General features: G+C 46.3%; 1 protein-coding gene across 3 annotated transcripts in view; it reads right to left on the bottom strand.

The window, feature by feature from the left end:
- Positions 1 to 1,132: 1,132 nt before the first annotated feature.
- LOC144176982 (rab-like protein 6) overlaps positions 1,133 to 20,704 on the bottom strand; it is a 92,912-nt gene continuing 73,340 nt past the window's right edge. For all 3 annotated transcript variants that reach the window (XM_077705244.1, XM_077705242.1, XM_077705243.1), the window contains exons 11-14: positions 14,318 to 14,352; positions 10,092 to 10,212; positions 9,707 to 9,807; positions 1,133 to 1,498 (exon numbers count right to left, since the gene is read on the bottom strand). In XM_077705244.1, coding sequence (XP_077561370.1) covers positions 1,268 to 1,498; positions 9,707 to 9,807; positions 10,092 to 10,212; positions 14,318 to 14,352 — 488 coding nt within the window. In that variant the 3' untranslated portion in view covers positions 1,133 to 1,267. The remainder of the gene's footprint in view (positions 1,499 to 9,706; positions 9,808 to 10,091; positions 10,213 to 14,317; positions 14,353 to 20,704) is intronic.

The raw sequence follows: 20,704 nt of genomic DNA on the forward strand, positions 1-20,704 counted from the left end.
TTGGGATGCAGGTATTGAATAGTGCAGCCCTGCAGTAACACCTACATAGTTCTCACAGAAAAAACACGGGCTCACATCAGTGCAGCCTCCTTTAGAATTGTTAGCTTCAAACAAACTGCAATGAAAAGAAGGCTGTATGAAATAAAGCTCGCACTATTTGCCATAAATGGCCCTTTGAAGCGTTCAAATTATCTTTTTAATAGTGTCAACATATATAACCAGGACTGGATGCATATTTCGAGAAGCATTTCGCTTCTATGCCACCCTAAAGTGTGGCAATTACGATTCAAAATAAATACAGGTGCATGCATTCCAACTTGCAACAAGCAAGGCAAAGCAAACTGCACTAAAACAAAGGTAAAAAAGAATTGGTAGAGCAGCTAAACCGCGTTACATAACATTGTTAATAATTTCAGAACTAAATAAGTGACCTTAAAAGCCAAGTCACCACACGTTTTCGCTAGCACACACCAATGCAGCTAGGCCTCTTGGAGCAGGGATTGTCCCATACGCTGCCTCAGCAAGCCCACCAGAGATCGCGAAACAATAACAAAGGCAGTTGTTCAACAAATGTGGAGATTTCTTAAACCTGACCAGACTCCTTTCCATGGAGAAATGGAAGCCTTTGATGCCACACACGATTAGATCTGCTGCACAGGGGTGGCGGCACCCCACTTCCCTCGCTTCGTCCCACACGTCTTCCCAACAGCATTACTCAATTCACATGCTGCATTTCCGAGGGCAGACAGAGTCCCAATACACCATGCTTTGGTTGGCTCACTGGGTAGCAATGCATCTCCCATTTAAGTACAGCACTATTCTTGGCTTTTGTTTCCTTGAAGCTTTTCACAGCTGACGCAGACAGCTTGGCCAGACAAGCGCCACCCCAGAAGGCTCTGAATTCTCCAAAGTACCTCAACCGCGTAACCTTGTCCGCTAATTCCACATCGACTTTTGGATATACGAGCACAAAGAACAAGTTCAGCACTTTCTGCTGGCCAGTCAGTGGTGGTAGTCTTGCGCACATCTGGCTTACGACCGAACACCACCGTGCCTGCGCCTGATTACGCCGCAACGGTGCAATTAGGAGGCCAGTGTTTCATAGAACGGGGCACGGCCGGCACATGCCAGCACACACAGCGGTGCCATTACCCCAAGGAATCGGCCGGAGGCTGTTGGCACTGGCTCCTCCCTGCCTGTGCACTCGCACAGCGGGGGAAGTTTTTCGCCCGAAAGAAGGCCTTGCGCGGAAATGGCGGCAGGCACATCACAACGACTCGTAGGCCTCCAGGGCACGCTCCACGCCGGCTTCGTCGGCCGCTCCAAGGAATGCCTCCAGCCGCTCAGCGTCTGATGAGCTCTCCTCGACCGGCTTGCGCTGCTTGCGGTGGTGGTGCGACTTCTTGCGCTCGCCCCTGTCCCCCCCGGGCTCATCCTTGTCCTTGCTGGAGGACTTCTCCTTGGCCCTGTCCTTGCGGTGCCTCCGCTCGGTGTCCTCCTGCACCAGTGGCGCACATCGCGGTTGGGACACGAATGGGTCAAGCAAACCGACACAATGTGGGTTATTCGTACCTCTGTTTGAGGCACAAGCTGCATTGCTCTTGCATGAGGTCTTCTTTATTCACTCCATCTTTGCGGATAAGTTCGGGTTAAAGTATTGCAGTGCAAACGGACAAAGGACATAGAAGAATGCACAAAAACGGGCGCTGAATCACAACGAGTAGGCGTCTGTCTCGTGCATTCTTCAATGTCCTTCGTTGTATCACTCCAACATAAATACCCACCAACTCGCCCAATTATCCGTTTTGTTGCAGATAAGTGCCTCGAGAGTTTTTTTGTTAATTTTTCAAAGGAAACTACACAAGTTTACCTAATTTTCCATAAAGTTCAAGCTCTGCCCTATTTGCAAGCACACTCCTAGAGTACGTTTGCAAATGTAAGAAAAACTTCTAAATATTCAGCGCTAAAACCAAGGCAACAGGTGTGATTCCCATTTCATTTTTTTAATGGCTATCTGTTTCTGCAAGGCTTCATTTGAATCAATTTCCCTAAATTTGTTCTTTGCCTAACACTTATAAAGAAACAGCAGAAGGACAAGAGAACAGAGACTCACGAGGATTGTGTTTTTGACAGTGGACAGCCAGCTCAACTGAATGCCGTAGCAGAACGATGACCAAGACACTTGTCATGCCCCTTTCAGCTGACCATTGTGACTGGGATGATGCACTTCAATCTATGTCCCCACGATTCACACATTGCTGCTTTCATCGGAAACCGCTACCAACAAGTACTACACTAATCATGCCATCAACAACGCCTCTTTCCTGCCATGTTGCCCGGCTCACTGCGTCCCAGGAGTCCCGACGTTTTGCTACAACCAGCAACTTACGACAGCCCACTTCACCCTAATGTCCCAGTTCTAATACACTGTCCACCCCGCCCACTGCAGATAAACATCGTCATAAACAACTGGTCAGGGTGCTGTTTGTTTGTTGGCGCGTCCTCGGTTACGGCTTTATTCCCGGGCAGCCATATTGTGGAGCTTCTTCCTACAAGGACCTTAAAGGAGCCATGAAGAGAAAATGCAAGTTGGTTTTATTCGAAAGATTTCGTGTTTTATAGTGCCCCCAGCGCTTGTCCGGATACAAACGGTGCTTTATTCACTGAGAAATTAAACAATTTAGGTTAAAATTTTGACTTTCCCGCTCAATCGTGCGTTTTCGTGGTCCCAAGTGACATCACGGGAACCGACCTCTCTGCAGCCTAGAGTACCTTCATTCACGCATCCGCCGTACAGGGTAGAGACACGTAACGCTGGCGCCGCCATGTTCGGTAGCTCGCTCGCCGCCGAAGCAAGTCATTGTGTCAAAACCGCGCTAAAATTATCGCCGCAACGCGGTTTACTGAAGAAGTTTGAATCATATTGTCTGTTTCGCGTTGCTAGGTCTCGTGGGAAACGAAAAGAATAACGCGTTGAGCCCGTTGGCCCAATTGCGGCGGCACGGGACCGTTCAAAGGTTGTCTCCACCAGCTGTACAGCGGTGTTGGTTTGTTCCCGTGTTTCTTTACGTTCCGTAACCTAGATGGCGCCACCATACCGTGGAAAGCGTTTGGTTTGTTTTTGCCCGCATTTAAACCTGGCTTGTTTTTGTTCTGGGAGAAAATATTCGTTCCCTGAAACAGTGCTCGCTCGACAAATGGGGTCACGTAAGACACCGTTGCTTGCGTCAATCGGCCAGTGTCGTCTGAGACAACCCCAAGCCCCATAGTGCTGTGCAGCTAAACCAAGCATGCTGTGCGCAGTACGAACAGCAGAACGCATCAGTACTTCTATGTTTACATGTGCTTTCGTAACTTCCACTGTTTGTCCCATCATTCCTATTGCTTTGTAAAGAATGTGCCCTAAATTTAAGCGCAAATCGCTCGTTCGTCTAGTTTGTAAGTTCTAGCTAATTTGCGTCTGCTTCTGCCAGCCTCCGCCAATCGCAGAGCTTAGCCCATGTGACATCACAGGTTCTGTTGCGGGAAATGAGCTGGTGGGTCGCATGACCATTCCCGTTTTTGCTAATTATGTAGCTTATTTGAGCGAAGTTTACGTTAAAAGTGGTGTCAGTATGATTCTAACGAGACAACCTTTTGAATGAACCAAACTTGTGTTTTCTCTTCATGGCTCCTTTAAGAGGGTTCAGCAGTGCCAGGCTCTCGTAGAGAATACATGAACACTTTTAGATATTTGGCCTAGCCTGATACGAGTAGTTGTCAAACATGTCAAACACAGTCAAACATGTAGGTAATTTTGCAGACAAATTTTTTTATCAAGGGCATCGATATTTTACAAACCAGTAAGAAGTATGAGCAAAAACATAGGTTTTCGAGGTGCCGGTGTTTCTACATGCCGCATTAAAAAATATCGCCTGATATCAAAATTCTGTTTGCAAAAGCCCTTTGGCTCTTCTGATTATACATATACACGCTAGCAGAGTTACTCTGAAGCCCGTAGTTTTAGCGCTACGCATTCTGAAAACTTTACATCTCGACAACGACATGAATTAACTTTCCTTCTGTGTGTCGTGGCTCCATCTTTTGTAATCAGAAGGCAACCTTAACAGGCGCTAACACAATCCGAGTTTAGCTGTGCTACTGCACGGCACGCTGGACTTATACATGTGCGCCAGATGTATGCCGGAGAATCAAGAAAGTTGGTTGTCATTCACTTCAACAGTATCCCCTAGATAAGCTGTACTGATTGCACGACATCTCTAGGAATTGGGTTACATGCTTCCATAGAGTGCGACGATAAGAAGGTTAGGCCATTGCCGCACGATGAAACGGCACCTTTTGCCTTTTTGGCAGGCCACTTTCACGATGTTGAACTGCTCACGTAGTTGGGCTGTTTAGCTTTCTTTATTTTCTACCTGTACCCAAGCAGAGGCGAACTGCTTGTACACGTAATGCGCCGTCTGGCTACAGCTTTCATATGTCCTGCAAAGCAATGTCTGAGTGAAAGAGCTGGCATACTTTTTTAATGTGGAATAATTTTTTGACGAGTACCCAAGAGCGCCAACCCTGTGACATCCGATGTCTGCACAAAAATACAGTAGAATCTCGATGATACGAATCTCGCGGGACCGCGAAAAATATTCGTATCATCCGAAATTCGTATGAACCAACACAGACCAAAAAATTGAGCGCTGAAAAAAAGTTTTCGTTTATTTCTTTTCTTACTTTGGCGTGAACAAATCCGTGATTTTTTCTGCTTTTTTTTTAACCCCCACGTCACAAAGCAGTCCTTTCTGGAGCGCGTAACGCTTCGCCTAGCTTTGCGCGTGTCTCCTCACTCCCGGTATCCAAGCTCGCTACACGCCACAACAGTCAAGCGTGAACCGCATGTTGAGTTTTTGCACGCGATTCGCACGCCTCGGCTTTGCGCGCGCTGTATTTTCACGGCCGCATTGACGATTTCGCGCCCGCGGTATCTCCTACCTCGGTCAGAAAAAGACGCTGACGACTTGCGAAACGCGCGACACAGCCCGCTGGCTCCGCCCGAGATGTTTAGGCTTAGCACTCCGGCAGATATTTTATGGGCGCTTTCACTAGCGGCGCGGATGGTGTTTTATAGTACCGTTTTCGCCACCGTTATCAGCTCCTTTACTGCACAAGAAACTTCGTGCCTGCCTTAAGCGGCATTTTAAAGAGCGGCTAGGAGCAGTCGCTCAAGCGGCCGAGCCACTTCGCCACCGAAGCCGCCGCCATGTTGCCGCCGCCGGCCGCGGCGCGCGCAGCATGCGAGAGGTTTCGCGGCGCGCATGGGGCGTGCGGGGCGCGTTTTCGTGAGCAGAAAACAACAGCCCAGCCATTTCTGGAGAAATAATAGTGACAAATGGGGAGAGAGAGCCGTCACTTGCTTGTTCGGCAGTCGGGCGCCTCGCCGGCTCGTTCGTATCATCCGCCGGGCCGCGCAGGTCCGTTCGTAACAGCCGAAATTTTCCCCATTGCAAACAATGCAATTTTGCCGGGACTTTTCAGAAATTCGTATCATCCCGAAATTCGTATCACCCAGAATCGTATCATCGAGATTCTACTGTAATTAGTGAAGCTTAACCATACAATTGTGATGTAGTAGCAATAAACATTTATAATCGGCTAAATAAGATTGCACTCTTTGTTTTCACATTTTCGTGTGTGTGTGTGTGTGTGTGTGTGTGTGCGGGTGTGTGTATAATATATATATATATATATATATATATATATATATATGAAGTGAATCAGAATAGGAAATGAGGGGCTCGTTGAAAATAAGACAGAAATAAGAATTGGCAGTCAAGAAGACCTCGGAAAGCAAAGGGGAGGATGTAGTAGCTCAAGATAAAGAATTTGGAAAATAAGAAAGTGGAGAAAAAATGCCCGCCAGGTGGGATCCGAACCCACGACCTCCAGAATACCGGTCTGGTGCGATAACCACTACGCTACCGGCGGGGCTACTTTAGCCTCCACTTTCTGGGGTATATTTATGTTCTGGTGTTTTTGTTTCCTGCGCTTGCGGGTGGTAGCCAGCGCCACTCGGACTACTCGGGGTGAAGGGGACCTTCTTTTAATCTTCTTTTTATCTTTTTCTTTTAAGGGGATCTTCTATTTATTCTTTATCTTGAGCTACTACATCCTCCCCTTTGCTTTCCGAGGTCTTCTTGACTGCCAATTCTTATTTCTGTCTTATATATATACATATATATATATATATATATATATATATATATATATATATATATATATATATATATATATATATATATATATATATATATATATATATATATATCTTGACTTGGTTTTCTTGACTGCCAGCCCTTATTCTGTCTTAATTCAGCGAGCTCCTCATTTTCCCATTTGTGATTTGCTACATGCTTAGCGAGGGCCTCTGTTCTGGCAGTCTTGGTGCCAAAGGTAGCTTAAAAGGGTTCAACGCTGGTCGACCACTCTCGACATGTCGTAGACACTCGAGTCACGGCCCGGGGGTTGAAAAGAAGGCCCCCTTCACCCCGAGTAGTCCGAGTGGCACTGGCTGCCACCCCGAAGTGCAAGGAACAAAAAATACCATAAATACCCGAGAAAGTGGTGGGGAAACAGCCCCGCCGGTAGCGTAGTGGTCATCGCACCAGCCTGCTATTCTGGAGGTCGTGGGTGCGGATCCCACCCGGCAGGCATTTTTTCACCACTTTCTTTCTGACTCAAAAAATTCTTCATCTGTTTCTATCACCTATCGCATTCCCCCTTTGCTTTCCAAGGTTTTCTTGACTGCCAGCCCTTATTCTGTCTTAATTCACCGAGCCCCTCATTTTCCCATTTGTGATTCGCTACACACGCACGCACGCACACACGCACGCACACACGCGCACACACACACACGCACACACACACACACACACACATGTATATATTCACTTGCAGTCCATGATGATTGTGAAAAGATGTGGTGATGAAATGTACCCATCACCACACACGCATGCACGCGCAATTTTGGCACATGTTAATGATCCTCGGGTGGTTAAAATTAATGCGTAGCCATCCACTTTGGTGCACCTCAACCCAGGTGTGTAATTCGGCACGTTAAACCACCGGCCAGTCGTCTGCCCCCCCCCCAAATAGGTGGCCGGCCAGTCGGCCCGTGCTAATGTTTGGCACCTCGTGCTTGGTGGAAACCCTTCACCAGAAACACATTCGTCTGCGTAAGTAGAAATTTAGGCAATGAGTGATAATGCCTGTGGTAACCAGGGTGGTTTCTCTTGGCTGAACAAAGCAAGCACCGGCAATGCCATGCCCGCCAAAACAGGTGGCCGAGTAGTGCCCAAGCCCTTCAATGCTCCCAGCTCGTGTGGTCTGTCTGTGTTGAGAGCCTGTTTCAATACGCTTCACAGCTGCTGCCAAGGGGAAAAGGACCACCCGCAGCAGGGAAGCGCATGGGGCCTCAAGGCCACGAAAGAGAATGTAAGAAACAGTGCTAAAGGACAGGACGTAGATTAGACGACAAACACGCGGCGCTGACTAACAACCAGGTTTTATTGCTTGCTTATATACACATCTACACAGCAATGGAAAGAGAAAAAGGAAAATACAGATAGCAATGGAGGAGGAAAATACACAAGTTATTGTCACATGGTCATCGATAAGTAAGGCCCAGTTACACATTTGAAAGATACGCGATTTCATTTTCATACAGAAGCACGGAAGGTTTGCTTACACATTTATCGCCCCTCTGACTAATGCAAAAGGCTTCAAAAATTTCACGTGTACGTTTGTTTGCATATCTTCGAATAATACGACACTCATCAAACATTGGCTGGCACTTACACTGGCGACAGTGTGCAGCTAGGTGACCGCCGACATTCGATTTTAGTGAATTTGCATGCTCCTGGAGCCGTAGATTAATACATCTTCCCGTCTGACCCACATAGCTTCGTTTGCAGTCCAGGGAAATTTCGTAAACGACATTCTGACGGCAGCCTACGTACTTCGTTTTGTGGTTAATCTTACATGGGTTGTGCTTTCTGCCTACCTTATTTACCATCGCACAGAGCTTGCTTAGCTTGTTGGGCGCGGACATAAGAACTTTTGCGCCCCCTCTTTCGGCAATCTTCTTAACTTTGTGCGATACCTGATGCACGTAAGGAATGACGGTTGTACGGCGTTTTGCGTGCTCATTTTCTTTGTTAGGTAACGGCTTGTCCTCTTTTTGTTTCCGGAGATCCCGTAACAGGGATTCTGCAATGCTGGATAAAAATGGAGGCTGATAGCCCGCTGCTTCTAGTCTGCCCATTTGGGCGTCAAAACTTTGTTCATTCAGGGAACATGTTCATTCAGAAGGAGGGTATCTGCATAGGTTCATCTCTCGCCCAATTTTAAGTGATATGCTTTTAGCTCGCTATGACAGAAGCCTGATGGCCGCTTTAAAGCCGACAAAGATGACTAAAGTGTACCGGTACGTGGATGACTACCTTGTTCTGTATAAATTGACTGATGAACACCAGGAAAGAAATTCCGTTGATATAATTTTTGAGGTGTTTCAGCAAGAACTAAAGTGCCTGAACTTAACGAAGGAACTACCCGATAAAAATGTTTTACGTTTTTAGACCTCACAATCAAGTTCAGCCCTGAGCATGTATGCTGGCGTCTTGCACCCCGCTCGCAAAAGGCTCTCTTGCCTTTTACTTCGGCCCACTCAAAGATAGTAAAAAGAGGGGTGGCCAGTTCATGTTTGAAATCGGCATTAACCAGGTCGTGCGAGCACTCAGCCCAACAAAGTTTTGACGCCCAAATGGGCAGACTAGAAGCAGCGGGCTATCAGCCTCCGTTTTTATCCAGCATTGCAGAATCCCTGTTACGGGATCTCCGGAAACAAAAAGAGAACAAGCCGTTACCTAACGATGAAAATGAGCACGCAAAACGCCGTACAACCGTCATTCCTTACGTGCATCAGGTATCGCACAAAGTTAAGAAGATTGCCGAAAGAGGGGGCGCAAAAGTTCTTATGTCCGCGCCCAACAAGCTAAGCAAGCTCTGTGCGATGGTAAATAAGGTAGGCAGAAAGCACAACCCATGTAAGATTAACCACAAAACGAAGTACGTAGGCTGCCATCAGAATGTCATTTACGAAATTCCCCTGGACTGCAAACGAAGCTATGTGGGTCAGACGGGAAGATGTATTAATCTACGGCTCCAGGAGCATGCAAATTCACTAAAATCGAATGTCGGCGGTCACCTAGCTGCACACTGTCGCCAGTGTAAGTGCCAGCCAATGTTTGATGAGTGTCGTATTATTCGAAGATATGCAAACAAACGTACACGTGAAATTTTTGGAGCCTTTTGCATTAGTCAGAGGGGCGATAAATGTGTAAGCAAACCTTCCGTGCTTCTGTATGAAAATGAAATTGCGTATCTTTCAAATGTGTAACTGGGCCTTACTTATCGATGACCATGTGACAATAACTTGTGTATTTTTCTCCTCCCTTGCTATCTGTATTTTCCTTTTTCCCTTTCCATTGCTGTGTAGATGTGTATATAAGCAAGCAATAAAACCTGGTTGTTAGTCAGCGCCGCGTGTTTGTCGTCTAATCTACGTCCTGTCCGTTAGCACTGTTTCGTACATTTTTAAACATGCACCAACCAGCCCACTTGCTCCCCGTTCTAAGACACGAAAGAGAGCCCATCCCACCTTCTTGTGCCTGTGCTTCTTGTGCTTGGGGACGGGAGTGTTGTCCTCCTCGGGTGCGCCACCAACCTGGACAGGTGCACCGCCCAGCTTCCAGGTCGAGCCTGCTCACAGACATCAAACGGTGGCACTCTGTGGAGATCTCCTCAAGTGAAAAAAAGTTCCGCTCTCAAATCAACAGTGGTTCTAATTGCACATTACGATGCCTGCTCTCCCTGGTGAATGGAAGGGACTCCCTTTACAGCTTTGCTCGTGTAGGCCCCTGCTATCACCGACAGCCATTCCCATGCACAGGAGACGAAAAAGTGTGCCCCAGAGCAGCGCCCAAATTCATACGAGTGCACAGCCCAGATGTAGGAGCCCATGCTGGCCTCCCGGGGAAACTCACCTGGCTGCGAACCCGTGTACCGCTTCTCGAGAAAGCTGAGATCCTCACTGGGCATGTGCCAGTAGGCCGGCTCGGTCGGCGCCGCTGGGGAAGACGTCCCGTCCGGGTCCTCCCGGCTGATCTGCATTCGAGACGTCGGCTCACAGCCTGCTCTGCCCCCTGTGCTTGATGGACGTGCTTCCCATGCAGAGCAGCACACGTGGTCTGGCAAAGGCACAATGAGTGCCTCCACAGCAACACTGGTGCTGCAAAACAGCTCTGGCCTCGTTCGTATGCCACCACACCCTACCACGTGCAAGGTTTCCCTTCATTAAAATAAAAACCGAGCGCAAAAGGGACGGGGATGTGCCCCCTTTGTCCCCGTCTCCACTTTGCACTCTGCTTTTATTTTCATGAAGACCACGAACCAACTCGTCCAATAAAGCATCCTATAAAGTTTCTTTTCATACCTTACGACACATATTTAGGAAATAAAGTTTTAAAACAAATGAAAAACATGGGGCCATTTTGGCGAAAACGGCTGTAAAGCAAGTTGCAATGCCAATTCCCTAAAGCATGCCGCATTATATATGTAAACTATGATGAAATGCTAACCCTAGTCATTTTTTTTTTTGCTTGTGCTAAACTGAAATTTGAAAGCAACTGCATTTCATTTGGTCCCAATTACGATAGCATCCCGTTAGTTTGAGTCTTATCTCCTCCCAAAGGTCTACCAATTTTTTCAAACATCGAGGGTGAAGATTAGGTATGTTATGAGCCCTCAAATTACATGAGTGTTTACGGAACAACCCCACATTTTGGAACAACAAGATTGTTTACGGAAGAACTGCCAGGGTAATCTCCTGACAACTTGTGGGGTGAATGTGGCAGGTTGTGTCGAACTAGTGAATGGCATGCTTTCACAGGTGTGTGAATCCTGAGGAGGAGGGCATGCCTTGCTTTGTACACGTCGCTAGGGTTAATTGCCCCAGCAACAAGGACCCCGAACCGAACCACCGTGGAAAGCCTTTCCTGCTGCGCAGGTGGCGCGCGGAGCTTCGCTTCCTGCACCGTAGGGCAAGTGAGCGGCCACTGCGCAACTGCCTGGCAACAGCCACGCCAGTGCACAGTGCAAGCCTGAGAGGATGGCGCAATTGCAGAGCCCTGGTTGGCACCGCCTTCCCGAAAGCCAGCAGAATCCTCCACAGCAATGCACCATGAGGCAACTGCACAGTGCCAATGCGGCTTTGGGGCCAGTTAAAAAAGATGACGCCTTGCCTCCCTCGTGCCTATCATTATCATCATCATCATCATCATCATCATCACCACCACCACCACCACCACCACCACCACCACCACCACCACCACCACCACCACCACCATTATCTCAACCCTGTTCCATTAAAGCATGCATCGGAACAGGTCTTGGCGGCTTGTCCATTTTTGCACATTTTGGTGCCGAAACCCGAAACCAAAGGACCTCCAGAGGTAAGCCGCTCCAAGCATATTTTGGCTTAATTTTAACCGCCTTCTCACCTGTGCAAAGCCACTGTTTGATTGAACCCGTTGGGAAAACTTCGGATCGGCTCAAGAAGACGAAGAAACGAACCGGACCAATTCATGCTGCATCTTTGCCGACACAAGATGCGCCTTCGCGGCTGCATACCTGCCGGAATGATCCCGTCGACCTTTGCCCCATGGGTTTGATCCCCATCTCCATCGATGCCTGTGACGCTGGACCACGGAGGCCCCATACGAAAGACAGGGGATTGTCCGGGAGCAACTAACGCAATTGATAGGCAAGGTCAAAGACCTTCTCCTCATCGTGCAACCACCAATACAGTAGCTGACCAAATTTTTAAAGACTCTGACAGAACAAAATGATTGCTTGGCCCAGATCAACCGAGCAGTTGAAAACGCTGTTGACATTGACAACCTTGAAGCAAAGATTGTTGACGCATTTGATTTTGAAGCCACGGTAATATCTGCAGAAGTGAAACTGGAAATGAAAATAACCGACTCCAGCACTAACCGGCAAGCTCGCATTGTGTTCGTCAAAGCCCGAATTCGGTGAGAGCTTGGACAGCACCGGAAAGATGATGACAGAAATACTAATAATACGGAAATTGCGAATAGAAGGAATAATCTGGTAACCGAACAACACGAAGAGTAGTGCAGACGGGAAATGAATTGGCAAGACATACCTCCAACAGAAAACAGCTGTCTTGGTTTCTGCGCCGAAGACACCAAGTGCTATCTGACGTACAGTGACTGCTCAGAAGCAGCTGCAGTGACCGCGACTGCAGGGAGGCATGCGCGGCCAGAAAACAACGTTGACGAGTTGAACGTTAGTGATCGCACATCCAGAGCAACAAATACTGCATTCACTTGACCGGTTAAAACTACGCTTAAAGTGCCCGACCACGAGAACTGGCATGAAGAAATCAACGAGACATCTGAAGAGAGAGCGGGAAAACGAAGCAGGCTTCTCACCTGCTTAGATTCCCTGAATTAGTCGACTGCATGAAATCCCTGAGATGTCACCAGAAAGGCAGAAAAGGAGCAACCACACCGAACAAAAAGAAATTTAGGACCAGTTTCTTTCACAAAGTGGCACATTCAAGATTCAAGCTGCACCAGTTGATGCGGTGGGTCAAGATGTAGAGGATATATCAAGTCGCGAACAGTGCAAGAACAGCCGAGAGATTAAAGCATAGCAGAAGACAAAGAGAAGTAGTACCTTTGATTTAAAAAAAGTCTATGGAGCGGGAGATCAAACGAAGAAAGCGAACTTCTGTGAGGAACAAAAAGGCCTGCTCGTGAACAAAGTGTTTTAGACCAAGAAGCAGTGCTGAAATCATCAGTTCAAGGATTCCCGTCTCCGCAGAAGGTTCTACGCTTTGACGCCATAAGAAGCATCATTATCATTGGTGGAAGCAGAAGCAGCAATGTCTCGGACACCAATTGCTTCTATAGACATCAATGATGTTGCCTGCAAACAGGACCGATATCTCGCCATGGACTCTAAACACGCAGTGAAACTAGTAGCCATTTTGGTGCAGGAGAGACCATCATGACCTTGTTCCATTAAAGCACTCATCGGAACAGGCCTTGGCAGCTCGTCCCTTTTCCATGGGGCCTGTGCTCCAGCTGGCTAGCCAGGTAAGATGGCCAAACACTCAAGGCCATGGCAGCCTTTTCATGGCAGCCAGGACGGTGGGTAGAACGCCAAAGGCCCTGCAATACTACCTTGAATGGTACCTTTCGGGTAAGTTTTTCTTTTATGCTTTTTACTGCTTTTAAAATTACATGTATTAATTTCCAACAACGCTCACAACACGCCCAAAATGTGTACTTTTTATAGAAAGTTTTAGACAATTGGCAGGGGGGCTGTACCAAGGCACTTATCAGGCATGGATGTGAAGGTATGGAAAGAAACACAGCCGAACCTCGTTGTAACGAAGCAGTATTGGGACAGCAAATTAGTTTGTTATATCTAATATTCACTGTAACAGTAGAGGTAACAATCGGCTCTAACAAATCGACAATCTGGCTTACGCAAAAATCCTTGATACAAATATGCATTTTTTAAGGCTTCGAACCCACTATACACAAGGTAACCCTTGCCTTTCTCCTTGTTGCATTTGAAGCGCTCAATGAACCAGAACCTGAGCGTGCGAAATTACAACAAAACAAAGTTCACTTGACAGAACAGGCCCGAGCTCTTATATGAGGAAGGATGTGATCATTGTCTGGTGCCTGCTCACAGCACTGAGCAGGATGAAGTTTCCTACAGTGTCCACGAACAAAAGGGCCTTTACACTCTTACTTCTGCAGTGTCGGACGCCAGGGGGTTTTTCCAAGTAGCTTCTCAGCCTCATGGTCAAACATTTCTTCGTTATACCCGATATCGTGCACGGCTCTCACAGTTTTAGTTCCGTTGTGAAAGAATAGGCGTCATTGAAATGAAGCGCGACCAACCAAAGCTTGTATTTAGTTGGCTATAGCTGATCATTCGCTATGTCAGAGTTCGTTATAACGAGGTTCAACTGAGCAAAACAATAAATATAAGATACACAGCTTCAGCGCCACACAACAAAAGAAAGCTGCTTATGCATGTTGTAGGGATGTAATACAATAACCCGCTCGAAAAGCCAGCTTTTTACAGGGCTGGAGACAGATACTTGTCCGCACAAGCGTGGGATCCCCACGTGGGGCCCCTTGGGGAAAACGGCTCCTTCACGTACCTCTTCCCTGGACAGGTAGGCATCTTCCGAAGGCTCTGAAGGAGAGAGAGAAAAAGAGAGAGAGAAAGAGAGAGAGAGAGAGAGAGAGAGACACGGCTCAGGCTCACTGCATACAAGGCATTCACAAATTGGCCACTCCCGTCTAATGGTGCTCTATTGCACCTTGGCAAGCACCAGTCGCCCACAGAACAGCAACCATCATTTCATGCCAAGAATATTTCTCCGCACCAACCTTCGGAAATGTCTAAACCAGGGTGTTGAACCCAAAACTGGAACCCAAGAACTGGTATTTTTGCCAGAACAATTATTTTTTGAGCCCACTCAACCTGAACTGGAACTAAATACTGTAAAAACCTGCATATAATACGGACCCATATATAATACGGACCCGCAAAAGCATTGAATGAAATGGCCGTGCGACGAATTGGCCACGAGATCGTTCATGGCGAAATAATGCCAGCTCCTTGGTCACGATACAGTGGTCTACACAATATGAAAGTTTCATCTAAAAAATGGTCATGGTTTGAAGTTTGAAGTTTGAGTTTATTTCGCTTATGATACAATATATTTTCTTGCCTTCCCGCAGAAGCACTCGAAGGAGCTTGTGTGCGGACAGAGCAGCCCAGTGATCACACAAACATCAATCACCCAATCAGCTTATAACAATAGACAGAAAGTAACTGACGTTGCAATTGAATAACAAAACTGTGCATAAACTGTGCACATAAAAATAAAAATAACAGCAGTAAAGCACATACATAACGAAGAAAAACACACACATAACTAAGCATATAGGAGAAGTGAATGACTAATACCATGATTTTCATGAGTGTCAACCAAGAAAGAGCACACATAAAAGAACAGGCAATTCTATACACCACAGTTGAAATAACATTACAGAGTAACCATACACACTACTCTATGTTTGATTGCACCCAATCATTTATACGCTTTTTCAGTTTGCTAGCTGAAGGCACTGAAGAGTCTGTAAGAAATTTATTAAAATATAAAAATATATAGAAGGCTTGTGTTCTTTTACCATAGCCTGTGTAAACTCTAGCTCTGATAAAAGGTTCTAGATGACGGAGGTCCCGAGTTTTCTTGTTCTTTATTTTGTATTTATTTAAAAAAAGGTGTTCTGTGAGCAATGTAGCCACCAGAAGTTTTTGCACTGTCAGCATAGAGTGACTACACAGTATATCTCCGATGGCTGCCGTACTGCATGTTGATCCATAAACAACGTTTCTTGCTATTTTACGAACAATGGTATTTAAAATATTTAATTTCTCTTTTGAAGCCCACTCATAAATCGTTATCCTGTACCTCAATATCGATTCACCCAAAGATTTGTACAGCATCTTTCATAGACGGACATCACAAACCGTTCTTAATTTATAAATAACACCACAAACTGCTCTTGGTTTTCGCGCAACGTGCTCTATATGATGGATAAATGAAAATTTGTCATCGAGGAAAAGACCTGAATATTTTACTTTCGTGAGGTAATTGAGGGATTGTCATGTACAATTGTTGCAAGGACATCCATGAAGAAAAAGTTCAAGCAAAGAATCAATTTTTCTGTATGGGCTGTGAAAACAAGTAAATTGCGTTTTATCATGATTAATAAAGATAAAGTTACTGTGAAACCATGTAATTAATTTAAAGATGTCTTCTTGCATTAATTCAATTCCATCCATGTAACTCTCACTAACCAATAAAAGTGCCGTATCATCTGCATACTGGAATATTTTAGAATGTAAAGATAACTGAGCCAAATCGTTTAGGTAAAAATCAAACAATAAAGGTCCTAAAATTGACCCTTGTGGAACACCATACTTCAATGGTAACAAGTCACTATAAGTGTCATTAATCCTTACCATCTGATATCGTTCCTGGAAGTAGCTTAAAAATAGTTCTGCATATACCCCGCGAAATTCTAAACAAGATAACTTATTTATTAACACAGTATGGTCTATTGTATCGAATGCCTTTTGCAAATCTAAAAAAAGACTGACTACAACTTTATTATTATCGATTCCCTCATTTACATAGTCTGAAAGGTCTTCAAGTAGTGTGGTTGTACTTTTACCCTCGCAAAATCCATATTGATGATGATGTTTGGTGTTTTATGGCGCAAGGCCAACGAGGGCAAAGCAAAATCCATATTGGGTATTTGATAGAAGCTTGTACTTTTCACTAAATGAAGTCATCCTTTTGCAAATAATTTTTTCCAGCAAACACGACACGGCAGGTAGTATTGCAATGGGCCTATAATTATCATACTGTTGCTTCAGCCCACCTTTGTAGACAGGTCTTATTAAGGATACTTTCATTTGTGATAGAATCACCCCCGTACTTAAAATGCTTGACAAAATGTAATGAAGTCACTTCTTCAATTTTTGAAAACTGATAAAAATATCCCTAACGCGGATCCGATCGTGTCCTGCAGATCTCGTCAAGGAGAAAGTTCTCAGTGCGGAAAATATTTCCAGCTCAGTTAAATCATACATGTATGCTGAGTGCATGTTAGATTGCACAGTTGAATTCGAAATCGGTACTGGTGAATTTCTACTTCGCAATTTAACAGTGGCATTAGCGAAACACGTATTGAAATTATTTGCTAACGTATGCATTTCAATGCCTTGAAAGTTGGTTGTAATAGTCTCGTCGATACTGCTTTTTTTTGTTCTCCCGCATAATGAGTTTACTATGTTCCAGGTTTTCCTCGGGCCTTTCCTACATTTATTTAATTATGTACATTGTGCTCTAACCACTGCGCCACAAAGCCAACACAGAATTGGAGGCTACGGACGCGCCTTACATCCTTGACTCATTCAAATTACTGCTGACGAGCGCTCTCTCGTCAGCAGTTGCCACAAGTGCAACAGCATTACCGTAACGCAAACTACTTAACGTCGTGCGCCCCCGGAAATGCTCTGCATTTGATCGTGCCCCTCGCGAGGGGGATGTTTCAATAAGTCTTCCTACTGGCCAGTACACTCGCCGCCATCTGTCGGATGTTGTGCGAACCCTTTGCGGCTGATGGCGCGCGATTTGAAACGACATTTGCATATGATCAAACTGAAAGGCTCTCCAAGAAAAACAAATACCATGGCCAGAGTTTCTGCAGTGGATGTAGTTTTCTTCGTTATGAAGTGAAGTGAAATTTATCGCTGATGGGACGTAGCGCGCAAAGACCGCAGTGCTGTACGACCCCAAACAATGCTCCCGTCGTCTGCGTTCGCCATCCCGCGAGCCTTTTTTGTAGTACCAATCTTTTGCCATTCGTAACTCAGCGGCGAGCTTATTTCTCAACTGCCTTAATTCTTCTTTTAAAGACAGGTTAGATTGGTCTTTCTTACATCGATGCCACAGTCACTCTTTTAGAAAACTTAGTTCCATTATTTCGTTGTTATGGTCAACAATGGTCAAAAATGCACCACTTTGGCTGTCATCTGAACACACCCAGATTTATTTGAGGTTGCACCACTGTTATTGGCGAAAAGCAGAGTTTTGAATTTTTGTTCGTATTTTGTTTTTACGGTTGCCTTACACCAACGTGGTGGAATCCCACTACAACGAAATTGACGGGACATGCGAAAAATTTTTGTTAAACCGGAAATTCATTGTGGCAAAATCTGCCCCAACACACCCCAAAAGGGCAAGAAAAATATTATCTGCCTCATTGACCATATAATGTAATTTTAGAAAAAGGAGTGACGTATTTACAGTAGCTGACCGATTTTTCGGATATGAAGGGGAAGGGAAAATAATTCGAATAAAACAGCAGTCCAAAAAATCCGTGAGTCATTACTCCTATGGGACAGAAACTCCTATGGCAGTTTCTAGGAAAAATCTGAAATCTCCAGCAAGTGCGAATTTTTTGGAGACCGAAAAAAAGGTCGGCTACTGCATTTGGATAACAAACGTACCAAAAGTTATCAAACTGCTCTTTATTCGCACAAAAAGGGCACCTTACCAAGGAAGGAATGCAGCCCCAAAACATACTGCTGTACAACAAGGCACATTTACCTTGCCTTGTGTACCAGTCAAGTGTCACCAAAAAGAGTGCCTGCCACTGGCATAAGCTGAAAGGGCAGCTCTCGGTACGCAACATGCAAAAGACCTTGTTTTGTGGGTGCCGCACTGTGCTCCTGGAATTGAAGGACAAGGTGACAACTTTTGTGCCCGAGCACTGTGTGTCGTGTCTACGAATGAATGCCCGGCAACAACCCCAAAACGCCTGCTGACCGCCTGCCCAGACCGGCTCTCGCGACAGTCCGCACATGGGTGTCCCATGCTTGGCACTCGCTTCGTGGACATGGTCTTGCGAGCGTTCCATAAGAAGTGCTCCATAAGCAATTCTCAGGACTGCACCATGGACGACTTGCTGTTTGGGAGACAGCCAGACAGAAGCAGTCGTCCAACAAGATGTCAGACGGCTCTACTTAGTAACCTTAGACAAAACGAGTGCTTATAGCCTCAATAAAATGATGCGTCCCCAATTTGCTTCCCATTTCTCAGCCGCAAGGTAAGGGGGTCGACCTATACAGTGTAGACCGCTTATAACGTAGTATGTCGCGGGAGCCGCAAAAATCCGCACTATAACCAAAACGTGCGCGAATTCAGCCAAATTGCCACCTACCGCTCAAGTCATCCTAAATTTTTTATCACCCAAACGCACAGCACCTAAAAACGAAGGCAGGGTCCTTATTTCGTATTATTTTTAACATCAGCGGCTGCTGCAGGGTCTCACACATTGCAAAAGCGCGGTCTTACAAATGGCGAGTGCGGCTTTAACTTCCGTTGTGTTTGTGTTTCGAAAGACCATGGCTGCGTTTTCTGCATCTATGAAGATGCCGCAGGACATGATAAGAAAGGCCAGCGGATTTTTTTTTTTTTACCCCACCTTGTGTTCACGATGCCGAAGGCAGCTGCTTATCAGCGCAACGTACTGGAGGTGGAAATCTTCGCGCAGCTCGCTTGTTTGGAGAGCGGTGGCTTATCTGCACAACCTTCTAAAGCGTGAACCGCATGGAGCGATTTCTCGCGAAAACGTGCAGCGCACGCCGCAAGCGCGGCGACGTCGGCGCGGATTCAACTGGCGTAATGTGTGCGGCGCGGTAAGAGGCGGCAACATGGCGTCGGCACTGGCCGCGAAGCGGTGCAGGCAGCTCCAGCGACCACTTCTAACCGCTCGCTGAAATGCCGCACGAGGTGCAAGCGAAGATGCTCATGCAAGAAAAGAGCTGATGATGTGACCACACACGCTGCTTGTGAAAGTGCCCATCAAAAAATACCGCGGTGGTAAGCCTTCATCTGATCTAGGGACTTTAGCCTAAACACCTCTGGCGCGGCTAGCCGGATCGGAGCGCTTCGAATCTCCCGCCATTAGGTGCGCGTCTTTCCATTGGTGCGAGTCGTCAGGCTCCTCCCACTGCCACGCGAAGAAGCCACCGCGAGGCGAGCATGAAAAAAAACGCACGCGCAACGCTGATGTGCACAATTCGTGTGCGAAAACGGGCGATGCGGTTCACGATTAATAGAAACAACTTGCCACGCGCGGACGGGGAGTCGGTCGCTATCTTCCGAAGTGCATCAAGCAAGGACAGCTGTGGTTATCACGTACACGCGAACTAAAGGGTGCCTATTTTTTTTTTCTGTGTCGAAGTTAGAGGAGAGCAAGGGATGCGCGCTGCGTCAGATGGCCGATTTCATCATTTCTTTTTTTCTTTTGCTACCCTAAAACGATGCCCCAGCTGCGCCGGTCGATCAGCAGACCCGCCGAGAAACCGCACTATAAACGGTATTGTGCTTCGGCCAACTGCATCTTAAGCGGTATGCTTATGCATTGAGTTCTATGGGAGGCAAACCGGTAGTCACAAAAACCCGCGTTACATCCGGTCCCGCACTATAAGCGGTTACGTTATAAATGGTCTACACTGTATTTCAACTTATTCTTGCTTTGTGCTTCAGGGTCACTGAGTGAATGTCCCCTTACAAAGCCTCACACGGGGGCACGGGGGGGCATGCAGCTCCATCGAGACAGTGCCATTTCGAACAACTGCAGCGTAGTGCAGTGCAGCGAGTACCCTATTTTCCGGTTTACCGTATTTACTCGTGTAATGAACCCAATTTTTTTCCGGAAAATTCGGAATGAATTTGGGGGGAGGGTTCATTATGCGGGAAAAAAATTGCCAGAGATTTTTTAACGTTGAAATTTGATACAATAAAGTTGCTAAGAGAACCGCTGTCAAAGCCTTACCATTTTCGTAAAAACACGTAGGTAATTATGTAATGAAATTTATATTTCATTCGCAACTCTCCATCGTCCCCCTTCGCCATGGAGCTTCCCTCCTCACTGAAGTCGCTTGCGGCCGCACTTTC

This window comes from Haemaphysalis longicornis, unplaced genomic scaffold, assembly GCF_048455015.1.
Source record: "Haemaphysalis longicornis isolate Haplotype H1 unplaced genomic scaffold, Haemaphysalis longicornis Haplotype H1 scaffold_1, whole genome shotgun sequence".
Taxonomy (NCBI): domain Eukaryota; kingdom Metazoa; phylum Arthropoda; class Arachnida; order Ixodida; family Ixodidae; genus Haemaphysalis; species Haemaphysalis longicornis.